The sequence below is a fragment of the Lacerta agilis genome, chromosome 2, assembly GCF_009819535.1.
Source record: "Lacerta agilis isolate rLacAgi1 chromosome 2, rLacAgi1.pri, whole genome shotgun sequence".
In the NCBI taxonomy this organism is placed as follows: Eukaryota; Metazoa; Chordata; class Lepidosauria; order Squamata; family Lacertidae; genus Lacerta; species Lacerta agilis.
In genome coordinates, this window is record NC_046313.1 from 85,324,554 (window position 1) to 85,346,955 (window position 22,402).

Consider the following 22,402-nt stretch of genomic DNA (forward strand, 5'->3'; position numbering starts at 1 on the left):
GAAGCGAAACTCAAGTTTCCAGAAGTGAGAATGCCTCGTTTTCTTAGTTGTTCTGAGAGTATGCTTCCCCATTAAATCACAAATAAATTCCCTGTCCCCCAGCTTTCCGCTGGACCTCTGAGTGCAGAGATGAAGAAGTTGGTTGTCTAAAGCCGAGCTTAGGCCCCAGTGCTCATACTGTGCCTTAACCCCAACACTGCCGCAAATTCTTCAGCACGTGCCTGTGGCTCTTCATTTCCTTTCTTGGTCCTATTTTACTTGGAGATTTCCAGCCCGTTTTAAAAGAGCTTAACAACTGACAACAGTAAACGGCAAACAATACTCTCGGTTCAAGGGATTTGTTAAAACTGCATGAAATAAAAAGACAAAGAACTGTGCCCCAGTATATTGTTTAAAAAATCATACATTGCTCACCTAGCACAGGAAGGTCAAAGCGCTCGTCAGTCTTTATATAATTAATGAGGGGGGAACTATAACTTTGCAGATAGTTGAGGTTCTGCATATGTTTCTCTTTCTGTTTCAAATCAAATGTTGAAAAACTGCTAAATGTGAACTGAGCTGGAGAATTCGGATTGAGTAAATATTATTGTGCATGAAAAAGGTTGTTTGTTGAAAAAAAAAGCATGCTGCTAAGGGAAGGGAGAAACCTGACCTTAAACCTTACCTTAAAGTTTAATCCACTGAGTCTGAATAACTAATTCCCACAGTCATTTAGATGGCTGAGACAGAGGGTCATTATATTAAAAGACAAAGGTGTATTCTTGGGAGTGACACACAAAGTTTAATGAAAGTATTATGTTGGAAACAAAGTGCAGTGTATTTTTTATTTATTTGCAACAAGCTAATTGTGCACCTTACATTTTTCAAAAATCAAAGCATAAATTTTGTCTCCCTGGGACTGATACTTTATTCTAGTTCTGGTGTTCATCTTCAGGCATGGGTATGACTTCTTAAAGTGCACCCATGCATTATAAATAAACATAGTGGACAACAGGATCTGAAGAAGTCATCCAGGGTCTTGTAGTGATTCTTGGGTATGAGCAGGGATATAAACAGTAGTATCTGGGCCCCAAGTCAGCAACTTCAGTGGATAGGTTTGCCTTTGTGTGTGTGTGACACACAGACAGTCTGATAACCATCAACCAGACCCAGCAATGCTAATCAAAGTACTGGTAGGTCCTACTATTAAACTACAGAACTCTGATTCATTCAGTATTGCAGAGCCAGCAACTAAATGATTTGCTAAACTCATTTGTCTGTGCAGAACATCCCTCCCATGTACCTGATTTCTGTACTGCTCCTAGCTTCTCATTAAATAACTTCATGATGGTTCCATCCTGTTCTTTCTTAGATCCAGGTTGGGAAATTCAATCAAACAATTGCTATGTTGCACCTTGGAGGAAGTGAGACGGCAATCACTGTTTCCATAGTCATCTGTAGTATCTTGCTGCTGCTCTCTGTTGTAGGTAAGGGGACAAATGCCTGTCACAGGCAGCTTCACTGGACATAACAATTTCCAAGAAGAGATTCCAAAGATATATTGGAGTTATTATTTTATTTTATTTATTTGTCATTTTCCTGGAGGAAAATCAACATATGAAATAAAGGCAGTAGACTGTTCAAATGAAAAGCAGTTCAACAACACACTGAGAGGGATAATACACAAATTATAACAGTCAAATGTTAACCACTCAAATTCCTGGTAGAAGGGAATCAAATATGTTAATATCAGCATTCCACAAGTTGGGAGGAGATACAATTGAAAAGGCCTGTTCTCTTGTGTTGGGATTGCTTTCCTTCCTGTTTCCCCTGGGATGGGTTAGAGTTTGATTTACTACTGCCATAGTGAGGATCATATTGGTCATGAGTTAGGTTGTTGTCCTCCAGGTATCATTAGATTTAACTCTCATTCAGAGGAATACATGGAGAAGGAACTATGTTGGGGACCTCAGAGTCTGGGTAGGGCTCATATGAGAAGACGTGTTCCATCATGTATTGTGGTTCCAAGCCTAGGTTAAGACCAGCTGTTTTTTTATGGGGTTTTGATGTTGTTTTGTAAGCTACCCTACTAATGTATTTGATTAATGTAATAATCGAGAAAGGAAAGAAAACAGGAGAAATACATTTAGCTTACCCACACAGTTTATAATTCAGTGGGTGGGTTTGTGTTTGTTTGTTTTAATGTAAGTTGGATAGACCATACCACAATCCAACACAAATGTGTTCATCTCGTATCTCAAATGGCCTTTGTAGCATATCACAGCAGCATCTGCTCTTGTAGTGAGATAAACTGAACCATCTTAACCAGGGGTCCCCAAACTAAGGCCTGAGGCCGGATGCATCCCAATCACCTTCTAAATCCGGCCAGCGGACGGTCCGGGAATCAGCGTGTTTTTACATGAGTAGAATGTGTCCTTTTATTTAAAAAATGCATCTCTGGGTTATTTGTAGGGCATAGGAATTGTTCATATATTTTTTTCCAAAATATAGTCTGGCCCCCCACAAGGTCTGAGGGACAGTAAACCGGCCCCCTGCTGAAAAAGTTTGCTGACCCCTGATCTTAACCCTCTGGAATATTCCTTCATCCGTGATCCAAAGGACTAGCCATCAGACCCGGCTCTGTCAATTATTTTTCATTCCAATTGGCTCATGTTTGTGAGCAGCAGTTCTCACCAGTTAGGGGGGGTAGCGTTACGTACTCTTTTCCCCAGTGAATCATAATAGCAACACCAGTGCTATTTTAATAGGAAATGGACGTGTTGAACGCTGCCACAACTGCTTATTGTCTTCCCTTTGGGGCCTTTCTTTCCTTCCATTCCTCCAGCCCTGTTTGTGTTTTGCACCAAGAGCCGCAGGGCGGAGCGTTATTGGCAAAAGACTCTTCTGCAGATGGAAGAGATGGAGTCCCAGATCCGAGAAGAAATCCGCAAAGGTAAGTACCTTTACTTTAAAGAGTCAGTGTTCAAGGGCATCAAATAAATGTTTCTTCTCAAATCATCTGAGGGAAGTTGGCAGTCCTGAGATGCCCCTCTTGAGTTCATGCAGAAGAAACAGCAGTGCCCACAGCATTGAGTCCTGTGACTCGGAGATTGCAAAATGGGATTATTGTTACAAAAGGGAAGTTGCTTCCTCGTACTGTGATTGAAACTTCCAGAAACGGTTTGCTGCATTTGGGGAACTTGTAAACAAAATCGCAACCAAGTAGGCAAACCACAGCCTAATGGCTGAAGGTCGGGGTTTTTGAATGAAACTTGTTGCATGGACTTGGGGAAATAGCAAGCTTCCAGTTCACTAGCATTGTAAAATAATCTGATGAGCAAGGAGCACAGGATCTACTTCTGCCTATGGCTCTTTTTCAATATTGTCTTACCGACGTCGTCAGAAGGTGGCTGCTAGATGGTCTCATGTTGCTGGTTTCCATATGTGTGAAATGGCTTCTTCACAAAAGTCCTGTGAGGCTTTAATAATGCTGTATGATCCATTGTGAAAGGAACTAAAATAGCATTCCCTGGAGGAGTTCTGTTAGTTGTCCCCATTTTACAGCAGCCTGACTGGCCTGAACTACACAGTCAGGTGGTTAGTGCTGCCAGTCCTGTGGAACACACTTTCAGTAGAGATTTGGCAGTCATCCTCACTTTTAACTTTCAGGTGTCTCTTGGAGACCTTTTAATGCCGACAGGCCTATGCAGTTATTCAACATTTTTCTTGAGTAGCCAGTCTTTTAAATTATTGTTCTAAACTGCTTTTAATTTGGGGGAGTGGGTGTTATAGTTTTATGTTGCTGTACGCTGCCCTGCTATTTTATGAGAGCACTGTGTGAGCACTGTGTTTTATGAGAGCACTGTAGATACTTAAGAAATATAAATATAAATATTGCATGCCAAAGTTAGAGGAAAATTAGATTTCTTTTTAGTCCATGAGTCTTTACATAATCCTCCACTATACATGATGTTCCACAGATAATTAGGATGCAAGATCTGACCCAAAAAAGTAGGCGTAACTGCTGCCAACGTGCTGCAACATACAGAATAAGAAAAAAAAGTTTGCATTACATGAAAGCAGCTCTTTGGTCTGATTGTGGTTTCTTTGGATCAGGTTTTGCAGAACTCCAGACAGATATGACAGATCTTACCAAGGAGTTAAATCGCAGCCAAGGAATCCCATTCCTGGAATACAAGTACTTTGTTACACGGACATTCTTTCCCAAAGTAAGACAATGTGGCACTTTAAAGGTTCTAATAATGCATGGTTTTCCCCAACTGTACACTGGTGTGTGTGTTTCTGTTTGCCTTTCATGCTCGATGTTGCCTTTAACACTCAGTGTTTAGAGTGCAGTTTAATACTATTGTCCCGTTATTGTGATGTTAGTTCTGCAGCAAGCCCCCAGAAGCTGCTTCCCATCACCATGGATCCTTGTCTTGTAAGCAGAAGCAGAACCTGTTGATAATTAGAAGGCAAGTTTATAGTAGAAAATAATGGCTGCGCAGTCAGGCAGTGGCATTGAAGAGAGATCTCCAGTCCAAACTAGTATAAACTAGGGCTGTAGCATGTCATCACTTAGCATCGAGTGCTGTTTCTTAAATGTTTAAGAAGCAAATATCTTTTCCCCAGTTGTGGACTTTTGATTTATGCACTACAGCAATCAGGGTTAGATATATCTTCAGTTCCCCAGTGAGAAGATGGTTGGTGTTACACTGAGATTGGCCTCAGGAATTGTGTTACGGAGTTCAATTTCACATTCATAATTCAGCTAAGTCAAATCACATCTGGACAGCCTGTTCAACCATGCTCACTTTCAGAACCAAATATCTCAAAGATAGGAATATAACAATAATTGAAGTTGTTGTAAGACACTTTCTTGGCAGAAACAATCAGCATTCAGTGTCCTTATGACAGCCTTAGAGACTCTTCACAGGTGTATACATTTTAACTGAGCTGTTCCAGATCCAGTATGTTAACTTAAACCCGGTAATGAATGTCACACCAAATGCTGTGCTTTCTTTTTCTTGTTATCGTCTGCCTGTAATGTAATATATTCTTATCTAATAGCAGCATTGCACCCTAGAAACAGCTGCATTTTATTGATAGTGGGGGAGAGAGGGGTGATTTCTGTTTGGGAGCTTCATTTGTTGTTGTTGTTTTGTGGTAAAGTAAGCAGGGAGGTAAGCACTTGCATTCTCTGAATCTAGTACATAGCAAGATGTTAAAATTGACATTCTGAGGAAGTGAATCAGAGCCCATGTGGTGTAGTGGTTAGAGGCTCAGACTAGGACCCGAACCTCTAACCTGGGAGACAAGGGTGCAAATCCCCTCTCGGCCAAGAAGCTCACTGGGCGACCTTTGGCCTTTCACTCTCAGCCTAACCTACTTCACAGGGTTGGTGTGAGGATTAAATGAGGGGCAGGAGAACCATGTATGCTACCTTGAACTCCTTGAAGGAAAAAGGTGGGATATAAGTGGAGAAAATGATAAATAAATTCAATCGCATCTTATCTCTTGTTACAGTATGCATGGCCCCCTCTTCCTTCATTCTCCATTACACTATTCCATCCCGGTACTTGCCTCAACATTTTTGAAATGCCACATTTCAGAAGCAGAATAAATGAAAGCAAACAAAAAACCAGGAAAAAATGGAAATATATGCAATTCCTTCATTTGCAAATGAATTCTGTGAGTGGAATTTGAATTGCCTTGCAGATTACGCAAAGCCTCGGGCAAGTATATAAATATAGGAGAATGAAACAGTTCACTCCTTTTGTCTTGGAAGAGGCAAATATTCAAATACCCAATAACTACTTATTGTGGCTTAGTCCCAAATAATTCCCCCTTTTCTGTGAAGCCATGAATGTCAGATTAGGCAGTTCATAACCTTCACACTGTGAATGCCTTGTTTCTCTCAAACAATATGCCTCCCCCAAAGTTCTTCTATGCATTCATTCAGAAGCTTCTTGCTGAGAGTTTAAAACCTCCATAAAACATACCAAATTATTTCTTACTTGTGAGTAGCCTCAAGTCATGATGACATCTCTCCTTGCCACTCCATAACAATACTGCTTTGTTGGCACAGGGACTTAGAGAAGGCATGAGGGATTCAATCATGCTTCCTTTTTTGCCAAATAACAAGATGTGCTTTGGATTTGTTTTCTGTGTTTCTTTAAAAAAATAGTGTTCCTCCCTCTATGAAGAGCGTTACATTCTGCCTTCCCAGCACCTTAATTCCCAGATGGGCTCTCAAGTGCAAGAAACTCACCCATTACTGTTGGGAGAATGGAAAGTGAGTATTGGCTACAGATACAGCTGTAATGATCAGTTTGTTGTTTTATTATAGTGATTAAGAAATGCATGAGAAATAAGTAATATGTTCCGTACTGAGGGAAAGGGAAAGGCTGAAGTTTGGCTACAGAGGAGTAAAAACAATAGGAAATGTCCTCCGAGGATGTAGAAAGCTGTAGAAAAAATAATAATTTCATGGGGGGGAGCTCTAAAATAAATGTATACGCATTCACACATATTAGAAGATATAGGATACACTGAAGAAGCACCCTTCTTCACACAGTGCATAGTTCAAATTATGGAATACGCTCCAACAAGATACAATGTTATTACCAACTTGGATGGCTTTAACAGTTTAGACAAACTGAGGGAGGATAAAACTACCAGTGACCACTGACCACGATGGCTGTGTTCTACTTCCACTGTCAGAGGCATTATGCCTTTGTATAACAGTTGCTGAGAATCACAATTGGGGAGAATGCTGTTGCGCTCAATACCTGCTTGCAGACTTCCTGCAGACCTCTGAGCCCCATGAATTGGGTTTTGATTTGTTCCAAACCCAGTTTCTGGTTCCACACTTTCATCTAAAGAAGTAATTACTTACCTCAGCTCCTTATTACCTCAAACATTTACTGCCCAGATACACTAAGCATTTGCCACTCCATTTCCTCACTCATTTTCGCCTTTGAGTCCTTGGTATGTGTTGATTTCTTGAATTCATAGTACTATTTTATTTAATGGACCTTTTAGGTTGAGAAGTAAGTACGGGGGCTCCATTCCCAACTGCCACACGTCACCATGGATTCTCCCGTTCCTCCCCCTTTCAGCACCGAAAATAGTGTGCATGTCAGAAGGAGCACATATGCTGATGACACACAAGTGGGGAGACACATGTAATGTATATGCTGGTTGCAATAAGCAGCTATCAGCAGCTAATGGCCACAATGGATATGTTCTACCTCCACTGCCAGAGGCCTCTGAATGCCAGTCGCTAGGAATAGCAGGTGGGCAGAGGGCCACTGCATTTGTGTCCTGCTCCGTAGTTTCTCTGCAGTCATCTGGTTAGCTGATGTGGGAACAGGATGCTGGACTAGATTGGCCAGGTCTTATTACATTCTTATGCTGAGTCTCTCTCTCACAGGCTGCCATACCTCACAGAGTTGTTGTGAGGATTAATTGGTACGTGAGATAATTATATATGTCACCTTGTCCTTTTTGGAGGAATGGTGGGGTATAAATGTAATAAAAAAATAATTACATCAGGGGAAATCGCTTGCAAAAATGTGCATGCTGTGCCAAATTACATGCCAAAATGTGCCTGTTAGAAACAATGGCATAACAATGGGAATGGATGTTCATGTGGACTTCTTTTAAAACAATCACAAACAGATGCAGAAATCAAACAAACTGAACTTTAGTTTAGGAAAATGAGAGACAGGCAAGCTGAAATTGACAAATTCATCCATCCCTCGTTGCTAGTAGGTCACAAGGAAACACTTTTAGGCTCACTTTTAAAAGTTGCCTGTCTAACTTGATGGCAAATCATAACTTTGGGGGAGTTTTTACATGAATCAGGTGAATCAGGTTAAAAGCAGGGGAATGCATATTTCCCTTTTCACTTTGTGGTTGATATGTTAATTATACTGTGGTTTTTATTAAATGGTTTTCGTTTTGTGTATCAAGGTAGCTCATACCTATCAAATTTGTAGTCATAAACTATTTGGAGTGCCTTCAGTGGTAAAGAAATTGTTGGTTTGTCTTGCTAACTGCTATTAAGCTGCTGTACACAGTCTTAAAATGAAGTAGGCCAGTTAAGATGTATGTAATGGGAGATGGTGGCACTGTTCTCATCCAAATTGCTGGTTTTGCCTTAGATTCCTGAAAATTGTAGACCCAACATGGAAGAAGGAATTGCATTGTTCTCAACCTTACTCAACAACAAGCACTTTCTCAATGTCTTCGTCCATGCTCTTGAGCAGCAGAAAGATTTTGCTGTTAGAGACAGGTGAGGTTCTCTTTTAAGATTTTAAGATAACTAGGTGGCACACAATTTCAGCCTAACTTGACCACACACCTGTTTCACCCTGCAAACCTGGATGAGCCCTGCCCTGATTTTGGGCATTCAAAGTACTTCTTGTTTGATAAACACAGAATCATTACTTGGTTTTCTCTTGAGTTCTTTTTCTAAACCTGATATCTGTGCTTATGGGGGAATGAATGCTTCCAGATGTTGTTTGTTTGTTTTTAAACAAACTCAGAGCAACTCCAAGTTTTAAAGAGGGTAGATAACCTGTTCACTTTCTGTGTACTCCAAAAGATATTAAGCAATACTAAATAAGCCTTGGACTGCTGGTTTTGAATCCATTACATGAATAAATATTTGTAGCTATATAAGACCATTGGGCTCATTCACACACTTACAGATGGGATTTAAAGTTTGGTACATACATACCTCAAATCAACCTTGAGTGGGGACATACCCTCAACATATTACAGAAATTATATCTACCTGACAGAAGGAAGCCAAGCAACACCTCAGGAAAAAGCAGGTGTAGGATTTCATCTTCACATAAGTCCTCTTCAGACATCCTATTTTTGTTTTAAGTTGCGCATGGTTGTTGGATGCTGCAGGGACAAGCAGGTAGCCACACCCACCCACCGCCATTGCAATTTTCATCACCCTCCACAGATTGGAGGACAAGCATCTGAAGCAGAAAACTTCCTGGAAAATCAGGGTTCTAAAATATTTTGGGAGCCTCCCTTTTTCAGTAGGGTTGGAGGGCAATGGGAAGAGCCGTGTGGGGCTGGGCTAGCATGCTTGTCCCTACGGGGTGGGGTGGGGAGTTTGCATGTTAACTTAATGTGAAGACAGAATGCCTGAAGAGGACTGAACTTCAACAGTCCTTGAATTGAGAAGGGACGAAGGAGGAGGAATTTGATATCCTTATGAGTTAAGCTTGCTTCCACAGCACTGTGGCTAAAATCATTTTCTCTTTGCTTTTCTTGCATCCTCTCTGCACTAGACAACTATTCAGGCCCTCTTATTTACTTATTTAGGCCTCCTCCTGAGTCACTAGCATATCACAAAGTAGTCTTCGTGGTGTTATCGTGGAGCAAGGAGGATTAACCTGTTCTGAAGTGCATTCTGTGGCTGCCTCTGTCAGCAAGAGACACAATATATGGTACTTAATTCAGAAGCACCCTGTATAAGGAAATGGCAACCGGGGAGCTTTTAAAGGATGAAGAAAGTAAAGTAGTTGGTAAAGCTGCCTGGATGTGTTTTATGGTTATTGTACAGCGGACCTAAGTAGCCTTGCATCTCAAGGGCTCTGTATATAACCCACATACAAAAAACAACAACCATATCCCCTTAAACATCATGCTGTTCCTTTATTTCTTTAAAAGATACAACTATGGCATTTTCCAGCTTTCTGGTGTCAACCTTCTCTATTATTCTACAGAGTGCCAGAACAGTGTTTTTTCTTGGAACGCTTGGCATCCATTTCTATCGGAGGGGCATAATACAATGTGATTATGCACAGCTGCAATACAAATGGTTTGAAGCTTCAACAATTTTGAAAGGCTTTGCACACACACACAAAAAATCTGGAATGTTACCATGGTTTTAATTTCTGTTCATGTTGATTGATGGGTCCCAGTTGTACTATCAGTCTCAAAAACCGTCCATTAACTCTTCTTGCAGATGCAACCTGGCCTCCTTGCTCACCATTGCATTGCATGGGAAACTGGAGTACTACACCAGCATCATGAAGGACCTCTTGGTGGATCTCATTGACGCATCTGCCTCTAAGAACCCCAAGCTTATGCTGAGGAGGACAGAATCTGTAGTTGAGAAGATGCTAACCAACTGGATGTCCATCTGCATGTACAGCTTTCTTAGAGTAAGTAGGAAAGACCACTTAGCTTTTGGGGAGGCTGCGACCTGGTGTGGCTGTGCAAATGGGCAGGGCACATTTGATAGTTCATTGTTTCCTACTCAGGGCATTTCCCCCCTGCTCTCTGTTTAGGTAATGGTGGCCCAGGTGAGAGATTAAGATATAGTGTTATATCACTTTATCAGCAACACTTCAATTTAGAATAGGTTAATAATGGACAGTGAGTTGTCCCAGGCCATCAAGTAAACTTCACAGCTTCACCTAAAAGTATATAGAACGGCTGTCATTTAAGCAGTTGTTCTGAGGTCCCAAAACAGTAATGTGTGTGATCTCTGAAAAGTTAAGATTCTAAAAAACTCAATCCCCATTGTTGAAACAGTTGATACTTTTTCCATTTAGCCTACCTTAATAATGTTCTGGCAAAATAACATACTAAGGTGATAACTAGCATAGAGGGCAGTTGTCTATGTCATCGTATTTTCAGCATTTTCCACTTCTTTATCCCCAAGTTGTTTTTTTATTCCCATTGATGCTGTTGTGGAATTTCTGTTCAAATGTCAAATGTTAGCCTCTCAGATTTTGTTTCAAAACAAATGCATTTTTATCATAATGTTTCAACCGGGATTGTTGATATTGGCCATTTTTCTTTTCGAGGGGCTCCCTCTGATCCTAGAAAATTACTAGACTGATATTTCTATAGCCCAACATGAGAAATCCAAACATGAACACAAAGGCTGCACCTGTTTATGCAAATTTTGTAATTGGCTCAACTCAAATGCTGTCAGCATACTGTCTGCAAATGTTGCTTTTCAAGAAAGGATTGGAGGCTTGCAGTTTGCTTTCAAGAATTAGACTCAAATTTAGTTTTGGATTATTATTATTTTTAAAAAAAAAACAATTTTATGCTTCAAAACATAATCAGTGATGACCAAAACTACTGATACTCAGCTATTTTATTAATGAGCCCCATGAATGAAGGCTTTTATTTGTTCAGCTCCCAATTTCTGGTTCCATACTTTCAACTAAGTAAGTCTTGCCTTACCTCAGCTTCTTATGCTTATTAGCTCAAATGTCTACTGCCCACTAAAGGTCCTCACCCACAGCTAATTTTCACTAGTCACCTTTGAGTCCCTGGTGTATGTTCATTTCTTGAATTAATGTCACATCCATTACAGAAAGAGTTTAAAATTTACTCCAAGTACTATATCCTTTAGTGGACCTTTTAAGTTGAGACATAAAGAATACGTATGCTGTTTGCAGTAAGCAGGTATCAGCGGCTACTTAGCCACAATGGTTATGTTCTACCTCCACTGCCAGAGGCCTCTGAATGCCAGTCGCTAGGAATAGCAGGTGGGCAGAGGGCCTCTGCATTCGTGTCCTGCTCCGTAGTTTCTCTGCAGGCATCTGGTTAGCTGCTGTGGAAACAGGATACTGGACTGGATTGGCCAGGTCTTATTACATTCTTATGCTGAGTCTCTCTCTCACAGGCTGCCATACCTCACAGAGTTGTTGTGAGGATTAAATGGTACGTGAGATAATTATATATGTCACCTTGTCCTTCTTGGAGGAATGGTGGGGTATAAATGTAATAAAAAAATAATTACATCGGGGGAAATCGCTTGCAAAAATGTGTGTGCTGTGCCAAATTACATGCAAAAATGTGCCTGTTAGAAACAATGGCATAACAATGGGAATGGATGTTCAGGTGGACTTCTTTTAAAACAATTACAATGCTGGACTAGATGGGCCATTGGCCTAATTTAGCAGACTCTTCTTATGTTCTAACCAATAATGTTGAACACGCCCCCCACCCAAATGACATAATTTGGCTATAATTCCCTCATTAAGAGGGCTTTTTCAGTTCTGGCACCTCTCAGGTAGCCGCCATTGCCATTCTAAGAGAATGAGGGAAGCGTTCATGGTGAGTTCTAGCACCCCATTTTCTAGAAAAAATAGCACTGCTTATTAAAGTGAACAATATTTAGAAGTCTCGACTATTTTGAAAGGGATCCCAAGGGTCAACTAGTGCAGCCCCCTGCAATGCAGGAATCTCAACTAGATCATCCATTTGTCTGATTTATATGATTTGTATGATGTGCCATTTGACTAAAGGTAAAGGTAAAGGGCTCCTGCCCACCTAGCAGTTCGAAAGCATGTCAAAGTGCAAGTAGATAAATAGGTACCGCTCCGGCGGGAAGGTAAACAGTGTTTCCGTGCACTGTTCTGGTTCGCTAGAAGCGGCTTAGTCATGCTGGCCACATGACCCGGAAGCTGTACGCCGGCTCCCTTGGCCAGTAACGCGAGATGAGCACCGCAACCCTAGAGTCGGACACGACTGGACCTAATGGTCAGGGGTCCCTTTACCTTTACCTTTACAGCTTCCAAGTCATGGCCAGCATGACAAAGCCACTTCTGGTGAACTAGAGCAGCACACGGAAACACCGTTTTACCTTCCCGCCGGAGCGGTACCTATTTATCTACTTGCACTTTGACATGCTTTCGAACTGCTAGGTGGGCAGGAGCTGGGACCGAGCAACAGGAGCTCACCCCGTCACGGGGATTCAAACCACCGACCTTCTGATCAGCAAGCCCTATGCTCTGTGGTTTAACCCACAGCGCCACCCGCGTCCCGTGTGCCATTTGACTGTAGGCATTCAAAGTCTGAACTGCATCACATATTTAAACAAAACCAGTTTGTTCATGTGCGGTCGGTGATAGACATTCAACAAGCCTGGGAAGGGAAAGAAAGTAGGAGACGTGTGTTTTTTTTTTTAATTGCATGCTATGGTGCTAAAATCTGCTGATTTTGCATATACTTAGCCTCCCGGTTAAGAAAGTGGAGACCTCTTTTGGGACTAGAGAACTCAGCTGGAATCTGATACAACCAAACTCAGCTGCCTAATTTCTTCTGAACGTTGTGCAAGAGAACCTTGGGAGGGGATAGAGCTTTATCTTACGGGACCTCTGAGCAGGATGGTCTTACAAAAGAAATTAACAATGCCTGCAGTTCTCATATGGTCTTTTATGTTCCTCTGAGCTCTCTTCTGCTGCTCTCAGATAGGCACGCATGAAGAAACAGCCACTGTTTACTATCGCTCTAAGGCTTCACATCCCACCTTGCGCCTGTCTGAGTGCAGGAGAGCTATCTCAGAGGAAGAGTTTGGTCTGCACAGCCAGGGTGAAGGATGCAGCTTTCATAGCAGGAGAGTGAAGCAAAGATTAGGACTCTTAAATGTTAATCTAAAACATGAAGCTAGCTTGTAAATAATTTGTTCCCCCCATCTTTTAAACCTGGCATGGTCCCAGCTAAGAGAAAGATAAAAGACAGATGTTAAAAACATAAATTGATTCTCCATGTGTGCTGTGATAATGCTTTAATTCTGTGGTATTTTGTGGAGCAGCCGATAACTGGCTGAATCTGGGGAAAGCCTGCCAGTAAATTAGACAATTTGGAAGGAAGCTGGTTTTGACAAGGGTGAGACAGTGCCACCTCTCCTTCTGCTGTTGTTCGTTCGGCTGAAAATCAGCTCTTCTCTACTTAGCTGTAGAACCGGAAGACAGGAAAAGGCAGCATGCCAGTGATGAAGTTCAATATTTTTAAAAAAATATTTTGTGTATATGCATATAAAATTGCTTAGCACTTTTCGTTAGGAACGATACTGCATTTAGAAGCGAAGTTATAACAACGAACACATACAGTGCTTGTCCTGAAATATACAGCTGATGTTTTGGTTTTGTCTTAACTGATGAGGAAATGTCACATTGAAAAACAAAGTAAGGATAGCTACCCCTGACTTTCTGGCTTGCTGCTATGAATTGTGTGATCTAAGGAACAATCAGGTGTATTGGTGGCCTAACTGAACATAGTAGATCTTGAACTCATCTCAGTCTCAGGTAGAAGTGCTTTTAATCATCCAAGTGAAAATACCATGGATTGTCTCATACATAGAAAGAATTGCCTCATCTCTTGCTAAGTACAGAAGTGCAGTCCTGCTGGATCAGACCAAAGGCCCAGGTAATCCAGCATCCTGCTCTCACACACACCAACCAGATGTTTGTAGAAAACTTATTATTATTATTATTATTATTCCTACCCCACCCATCTGGCTGGGTTTCCCCAGCCACTCTGGGCGGCTTCCAACAGAAGGTTAAAAATACATTAAATTAAAATACATTAAAGCAGGACATGACTGCAGCAGCACTCTCCCACTAGTGATTCCCTGCAGCTGGTATTCAGAGGCATACCACTCCTCATTGCTCCTCTCTGGAAGCGGTAAGTCTAAACCTCAGCATCACAAATGAGCACCCCAGTGAAGACCACATCCTTTAATCAAGTGAGCACAAAATAAGAGTCTCATAAGGGACCACTTGATTTCATGATTTGCTTATGAGACACTTGGAAGTAGTGAGAGACTTTTGACTGCTTTAGAGCACATCTGAAGTCCAGCACAACTGGAAAACACAAGCCCAACCCAGGAGTAGGATCACTCAATTGCATAGATGATTGGGGATACTCTGATGCAATGAGGTTTTCAATGCTTTCAAATGTCCCTGGAATCCTGTCCAATGTCAGAAACATGGTCTCTCCTGTCCATTAAATTGGAGGAGGGGCAGAATTGATTGTGGCAAGCACAAAATTTAGCTTACTTATCTAGACTAGCTTTAAAAAATATTATTTACGTGACAGAAGATAACTCTGGGACCTGTCTGGATTCCAGTCTCAGACTATAAGCTCCCACTGCAAGCCCACATTCCTTCATGGATAATGTAACCAAAATGAATGGTCCCTTCTCTCAGGAAACTAAGCAAGCTCTATAGGTTTGCTGATAGGTTGGTCCTAAAGGACAAATTCAGTCATCCAGTTTACATCAGCTCTTCACCAAATGCTTACAAAAAGAGAGCAGTCTTAATGAGAAGGCAAAGTATAGTTTCAGAAATTATATTTGTCCTACACAATTGTGGCTACATAGTATGATGATTGCAGTGTTCAGTGATCCATTTATTTGTGGTGACTTCAGAATTTGTTTGTTAAATCTGGTGATAATTAGGACTGAGAACAATTCTGCCCACACACGAATTTCCTGATGATATCCCTGAATCCACTCAACAGTTTCCTAGAATCACAGAAAACAAATGATAGATGGCTGCACATTTTGAAATGGTTGGCCATTTCTGCATGCACGCTTGCAGGACCAAAAATTGGAGAACATGTTCTTGCTGTGTTTAATTTCTTCAGGTGTGTGTGCCTCCAAGGTAAATGTAAGTGTAGCAAAATCCCATAAGTTTATTATTCATAACATTAAATGTTAGGCTGCACCAGTGTCTCATTATTACAGTTGCCATCACAATAGAGTAATTGCACTTCTTCAGAAGTGCCTGCGTGATGTGTTTTCCTCCTGAAAACATGAGAATATCAGGGAATGGGAAAATAACAAAGAGCATTGTGGCAATTGTAAAAAAATGAAAAAGCTGTTTTGGTGATACAATCACCATTTTGCTCTTACATAGTTAGGGTGCAGTCCTAACCACTGGCAGGCAACAGTGGGTGGTGAAGCACCCTGCTTTTCTTGGCCAGGGCAGCAGAGTCTACGTGTTTGCTGTTCCACCTTCAGACCAAGCAAACAGGCCAGGTTTAGTCCCCTTTGCCACAACCTGCCAGGAGCTGGACAATCTTAGGATCCAGTGATGACTGAGTCGGCTCAGCTCTACCCCTCTCTCTGTCCCCAGATGCACCATTTCAATAATTTATGCCGCCAACCTTTTGGCATGTATACTGCTGTTGGTTGCTTCCTCCCACTCATGTTTTCTTTGGACACAGTGGGGAACTTCTGCAGCAACAGAGCCTCATCCAAACCCAGTCCAGTGCAATGGAACCAAGGTTCGAATTGTATAATAATGGCTGCTCATTCTTTTTGCATTTCATGATCTTCTGACTTCACTCCTCTCCCCAAAAAATCATGTGTGTATATTTGCCTGTCAGTTTAGGATTACACTTCATAATGTTAGATGAAGTGGTCTCTGGTCCACAAAAGTTTATACCGTAATATATGTGTTAGTCTCTAAGGTGCCACTAGAATCTTGTCTACTTCAACAGACTAACTTCAACTCAGATTAACAATGGAATGTTAGCCCAGGTCAGATCGACCAAAAGAAAATGGAAGTCACAGTTGATTTCTAGCTGCAAAGGTTTTGGAAAAGTAAAGCAAGCCTACTGTATTCAGGGATATTACACCCAGATCCACCAACAAGAAATTAGACCCACAATCTGCAATTTAAATTATCCGCTATAAATCAACCATTTCCATTATGCACCACATTTTTGTGAACCAAGCCCAGTCTTACAGGCAGTTTTTGGTAAAGAAATTTACTAGCCCTCCTGTAGCACTGGGCCGTGAGACATATGTGACGATGGGTCTGTTTTTAGTTCTTGAATTATCCCCATTAATCACAACATCTATTTGAAACAGCTGCTGCAAAAGGTCCTTAACAATTGTGCAGTGGAAAAATTCCAGCTGCTTGTATTTTCCCTCGTAAGTTAGCATTACATGATTTAAACATTTGTTTTATATTAATTCTGTGCCAAACAATCCATCCATTTGTATTGCAGAAATGGAGGGTTGAAGAGCAAAGCTTCTAAAAATGGAATCATTCAAAAATAGTCAAATAGCCATCCGTGGCCTAAGCAAAGGGCAACTCCAGTGATGAGCCTGACTAGTTGGTTCAGTTTGTAAATATAGCCCTATTGTGAAAATTAAAAGGCTCAGATTTTAGGTGCTTTCACAAATGTGTTCTGCTGCCCAAGAGTTAAGAGAACTTACAAAGAACTGCCTGGTGTAATTCAGCTATTTTCATTGCACTTGGACTTACTCAGCCAAACTTGACTAGACTCATCCCCTTCTTGTTTTGGTTACTCTGCAACACTAGTCGGCTAGACTCAGACCTCCTTCACATGGGCACCCAAAGATGTGGTGTCCACTTCACAGTGGTGCAGTTCCATGCTGCTGGGGTGTGTGTGTGTGTGAATACTGTGGCCACAGCATGGCCACCAGGTATGCTAATACTGTTGACAACAGCAAACCATAGTTTAAGGCTAGCTAGCAATTTTGCCTCATTGGGGGTAATCGAACAACTTCATGGTTTGTTTCTCCCATGCCAAAGGAAGAATGAAGAGGGAATGACCAGGTTGCATGCATCATTATGTTACTCATTCATGTTAAAACTTTGATAAGCTTGCAACCCTGGTTTATCATGACATACAAATGCAGCTAATTGTATAGAGTGACTCGTGTAGCTTAATTCTTAGGGAACACCTTCATACAATTTATTTTGCTTCAGGGTCCTTCCCCCTCCAACCTCCCCGTTGTGGTCAAGGTCTGAAAGTTCAGACATTTGGGGAAAAGAAAAACAAAGAGTTTCAGAAACACAAGCCTGAAAAGAATTCCGCAGAAACACATTGCTTCAATTCAGACAGGAATTAAGGTTAAAGAAACTTTCATGGTTAAGGAAGGTGATAGTTTGGTGTGATGTCTGAAGTGATAAATCATGGTTTGCATTCAGCCAGCAAAGCTTTGTCTGAAATCATGTTTAAAAGTATATTTGCAAGGCATGCTTTTGCTGAATTAATCTGAAACCATAGTCGAGGCTATAGAAAATGAAAAACACAAAAGGAAAAGGAAAGCAAGCAAGCATCTCTAAATAGTGGTTGATTTGGAATCATAAGGAATGGTTTGGGTTTTAAACCATGGTTTGGCATGATGTCTGAAGTGTACCAGTAAAAATATGATGTGACTTCCAGAAAGTTATTGTATGTTTCAGGAGAAGGAGAAGGTGCCTCAATAAAAACCTAGATTTGCCGTAACAGACTTAGGACTTTATTAACTTATAAGTGAGAAACCCCAGAAGGCTTTTGCCTTTTGTCATACAACGAGAGCCAAACAAGCTGTGATGTTTATTGCATGATTGCAATTAACGTGTCTGGTTTTTAAATTTTTAATAGCAGCTGCAGGGGATCAGAATTAGGACCAAGAAGGTGGGTGGACACTTTTCCATATGCTGCAGTCCCAATGACACCCTCCCCAACTGCTATTGGAAGCTGTCAATGTAAGCGTCTCTTCTGGGGTTGAATTACAGCTTCAGGTGGGAGCACTTTCAGTGGGACTCCAACATGGGGGTGGGAAAGAGTTTACTCTGCTTCCCTGCATGCTGTGTACCCAATTCTCATCCCACCTGCTCCCACTGTACAGTCACTATTTATTGATGGTTTGAAACTAGGTATGTTCATTGCAGTCATATAGGTAACATCGTTCTAGTTTGGCACTAAGAGAAGCACTTTGGAGTTCTTTGGAGTTAGCTTCAGAAACCATAGGGGGAAGAATCAACTGAGTCCTCTTTGGAGTCTAACTAAATGCTAATATACGAGCCTATCACAAATGACATTCTAGCACTTCTTTATCTTCTCTTGATAGGACAAGTTAGGTAATTCTTTGCAAAGATTAAGGTTACGTAATGCAGATTAGTCAATGTTTTTTAAACACTCAATTGTACTCATAATGAGGGTAGTTTGTTTTTTTCATCTTTTCAGTGTATGATGAGAGACGAGGTAGGAATAGTAACTTAGTGGTTGTAAGTATGGAGCCTTGGAGGGTGTTGCCAGGGGTTCTTCTGGACAAATGAACACAGAGTGCAAGAATTTGTCGTTTCACCTTGAAAATGTTATTATTTAATATTTATAAAAATATGCATATACCACTAGATCATAAACAATTTCAGTGAAGTTTACAACAGTATATATGTCTAATAAAAAACACATTTGAAGTTAGAGAGCATCAGCTATTATGGAAAAATGTATTCTTGATTACCGGTACCTCCATAAGCCAGGCAGCATGGAATAGTTTTCAGCAGGCATTTAAAGGTTGAAACAGAAGGCACCTGCTGAATCTCTGTTGGCAGAGTATTCCACAGGACTGGGCCAATGACACTAAAAACTCTTATTACATGCTGATGTCAGAAGAGCCTTGCTAACCCTAAGGTGCCCTGGACCTACGTCGTTCAGAGCTTTCAAAATTAATAACTGGAACCTGGCTCTGATAGGCAGCTAGTGCAGATATTCTAGCAATGGTGTAACATGTTGTCAGCTTGGTGTCCCCATCAGCAGTCAGCCCACTACATTCTGCACCATGTGGAGCTTCCAAACCAGGCCCAAGGGCAGCCCTACACAAAGTAGATTGCAGAAATCCAGCTTCAAGGTTGCCAATGCATGGACATTCCTGTCCAGGAATGGCCATACCTGACAAACCAGGCAAAGGTGGTAAAAGTCACCCCTAGCCATAGAGCAGAAACAGCGGGCAAGGATTCAGCTATGATTCTGTGGCCCAATAACTAGCCAAAGAACTAGAATGTGAAGCCAAGATAGTGGGCTTGAGACACTGGAGTTTGCTATTATGTGCCCATTGCTAGCCTCCATAAAGCAATGTTTTTAATGTAAGAAATGACTTTGAATTGGGGTAGTTGGGATAGTTTTATTTGTGCCCTCAGGCATTTTAACTGTCTATAATATGTTCCCAAGAGACATCTCTAACATTGTTTCAGTCTCATTAGAAGAGTAGCTTGTAAATTTAACCCAAGAGTTCATTCTTCCCCTCCCAGTTGTTGTTCAATTCCAGCATATAGAAACAGAACTTCATACAACCTATATGGAACAGTTCAAAGGATGCCGACTTTGGGTTTCATTAATACAAAGTGATTTTACCTCCCAGGGTTACTTGTAAGAGCCCATAACATTGCAGTTACAAATCACCAAACGTTTCATTTAAAAGCAAATATAATAGAGAATAAAATGTGCTCTGTAAATGTATTCAAAACGTCCCTTTTCCCCACGAATAAGCACATTTACATCCCTCCCCCACAACAAAAAGCCTAGTCTGAGGATGGTTTTGACTTCTTCCCAAACCAGTTTCCCAGCAATAAATCTGAAATAAATTCCAAGTTATCCACTTCATCTATATTCCCTCGCTGTCCACTTCCTTTCCCATCTTTGAAATATACTGACTTTCTGTTTCTGCAGATTTTCACAACAACCCACGATTTCTGGGATTCAGAAACACAAAGAACTAGCATGTCAGAGGCTGGGACTTAAATAGTTTATTTCTTGTGTGATAATTCTTGTCGTAAAGTCTACAGCATGAATAGTGTAGCTGCAGCTGAAATGCCTGCTTAACTGCTTCTTGCTGTGGCACTCTCAGACGTAGTGGGGGAGAAGTGTTCACATGCTCTGCTTAATCATATGCGATACATGTTATGCCAAGGCAGTAAATATCAGCTCTGTCACTGTGGCCTTCTCGCAAAACACTTTTACTGGCTTTGGAAGCAGGTTTATGATTCAGGTGCAATTTGTCTGTGGCTGAGAGAGACTCTGACGCATTTTGTGGTGGAGACTCAGCTACATGCCTTACAAGGCGGTGGGGGTAGGGGTGAATCTGATTTTAATACACAACCACCCTATGTTCCTCTCTAGCATTTCACAGTAAGGTCAGCCTTTTCAACAACTCCCTTACAAGGTACACACTCTTCCTGCTCAGAGACGGAAAGCATGGCTACAATCTTTAATGCATTAGCTAGGGAGTTAGCATCCTTGATCACAGAAGAATTGAGCTCCAAGTAAACATGCATTTTGTTGTTGTTGTTCAGTCATTCAGTCATGTCCGACTCTTTGTGACCCCATGGACCAGAGCACGCCAGGCACGCCTATCCTTCACTGCCTCTCGCAGTTTGGCCAAACTCATGTTAGTAGCTTCGAGAACACTGTCCAACCATCTCATGCTCTGTTGTCCCCTTCTCCTTGTGCCCTCCATCTTTCCCAACATCAGGGTCTTTTCTAGGGAGTCTTCTCTTCTCATGAGCTGGCCAAAGTACTGGAGCCTCAACTTCAGGATCTGTCCTTCTAGTGAGCACTCAGGGCTGATTTCTTTAAGAATGGATAGGTTTGATCTTCTTGCAGTCCATGGGACTCTCAAGAGTCTCCTCCAGCACCATAATTCAAAAGCATCAATTCTTCGGCGATCAGCAGGCATATAAACATGCATAGGATTGTGCTATAAAAATCTGAAGCAGAGGGCAATCTGGAGCACTTTCAGTATTGTCTGCTTTCATTAAAGCTTAATTCCAAGAACATATGTGAATACCAAAAAATAAAATAAAAAATACATCTTATTTTATTCTGTAACAATGACCTTCGTCATTCTTGGGTCCAAGACCCTAGATATCTTTCTTCTCCCTCCCTACTTTGAACAAGTGTCACTATTTCCCCACTTGTAACTCAATGAGCCCTAAACCACAGTCTGTTCTCCAGTTTTTGTGAGACTTGACTCAACAAAGCACCTTAATTAAGCATGTGTATAGCATTAAGCATGTCCTAAAGTACATCTCCATTCAGAATCAATGCTTTGATAGCGCTATCGTTTGGGGCTATAGTTTCTCCTCTTCATGCAACCGCTGTGTGACTCATGCAGAAAAATCGAGGGTGTAAAATTCAAACATTGCAAACTGTTGACCACAACAGGCCCAGTTAGATGTGGGTATCTGGCAGAGTGTTGACAAAACCTTCAAATAAGAAGCTAGTATGATTATTGTTTTAGCATAAGAATGCTGCTTGTTGCAAATTAAATCCTGGCACTTACACAACAGATGGCATGTACCCATCTTCAGCCGTATAGTAGCATCCCAAGTGTAGCAAAGCCAAAGCTGGCATTAAACTAGCTGCTGTAGTGATGAGAAAGCATTAATAGCGTTAGCATCAATCAAGCAGAGGAATCGGAAGGAACAGACGCTGGCCACTTGGATTCCTGAAACATTTTTGCAGTAATTGTACTTCTCTTGCCCTCAGCAATTAAGAAATTCAGAAGAAGTGTGCGTGTGCATGAATGCATGAGGGGAAGAGTGAAATTGAATTACAAAAATGGTAAATTAATATAAACGTTTTAGTTGGAGGAAAAAATTATGAATATTAAAAAGGCTGACATATAAAGGATTTCTGAATTAAAATACATTGCGGTTAGCTTACAGTTATTTGACAGTGAAACTGGATGGATTCAATCTGGAAAATTGCCTTTGAAATCTCTGAAAAACTGTACTGAGAACGTGAATAAAATTACTGTTATCCAATTTCAGTGGTATCAGTATTGAAGTACTGCCAAGTAAAATAAGTATGGCGTTAATGTCTGGATAGGATCCAGATT

At 41.1% G+C, this 22,402-nt stretch overlaps 1 protein-coding gene across 1 annotated transcript in view; it reads left to right on the forward strand.

Moving 5' to 3' along the window:
* PLXND1 (plexin D1) overlaps positions 1-22,402 on the forward strand; it is a 154,335-nt gene that overhangs the window by 102,375 nt on the left and 29,558 nt on the right. The window contains 6 exon segments of the mRNA XM_033141130.1: positions 1,352-1,466; positions 2,825-2,932; positions 4,096-4,208; positions 6,167-6,274; positions 8,148-8,278; positions 9,977-10,175. Of these exon segments, the coding sequence (XP_032997021.1) occupies positions 1,352-1,466; positions 2,825-2,932; positions 4,096-4,208; positions 6,167-6,274; positions 8,148-8,278; positions 9,977-10,175 (774 nt within the window).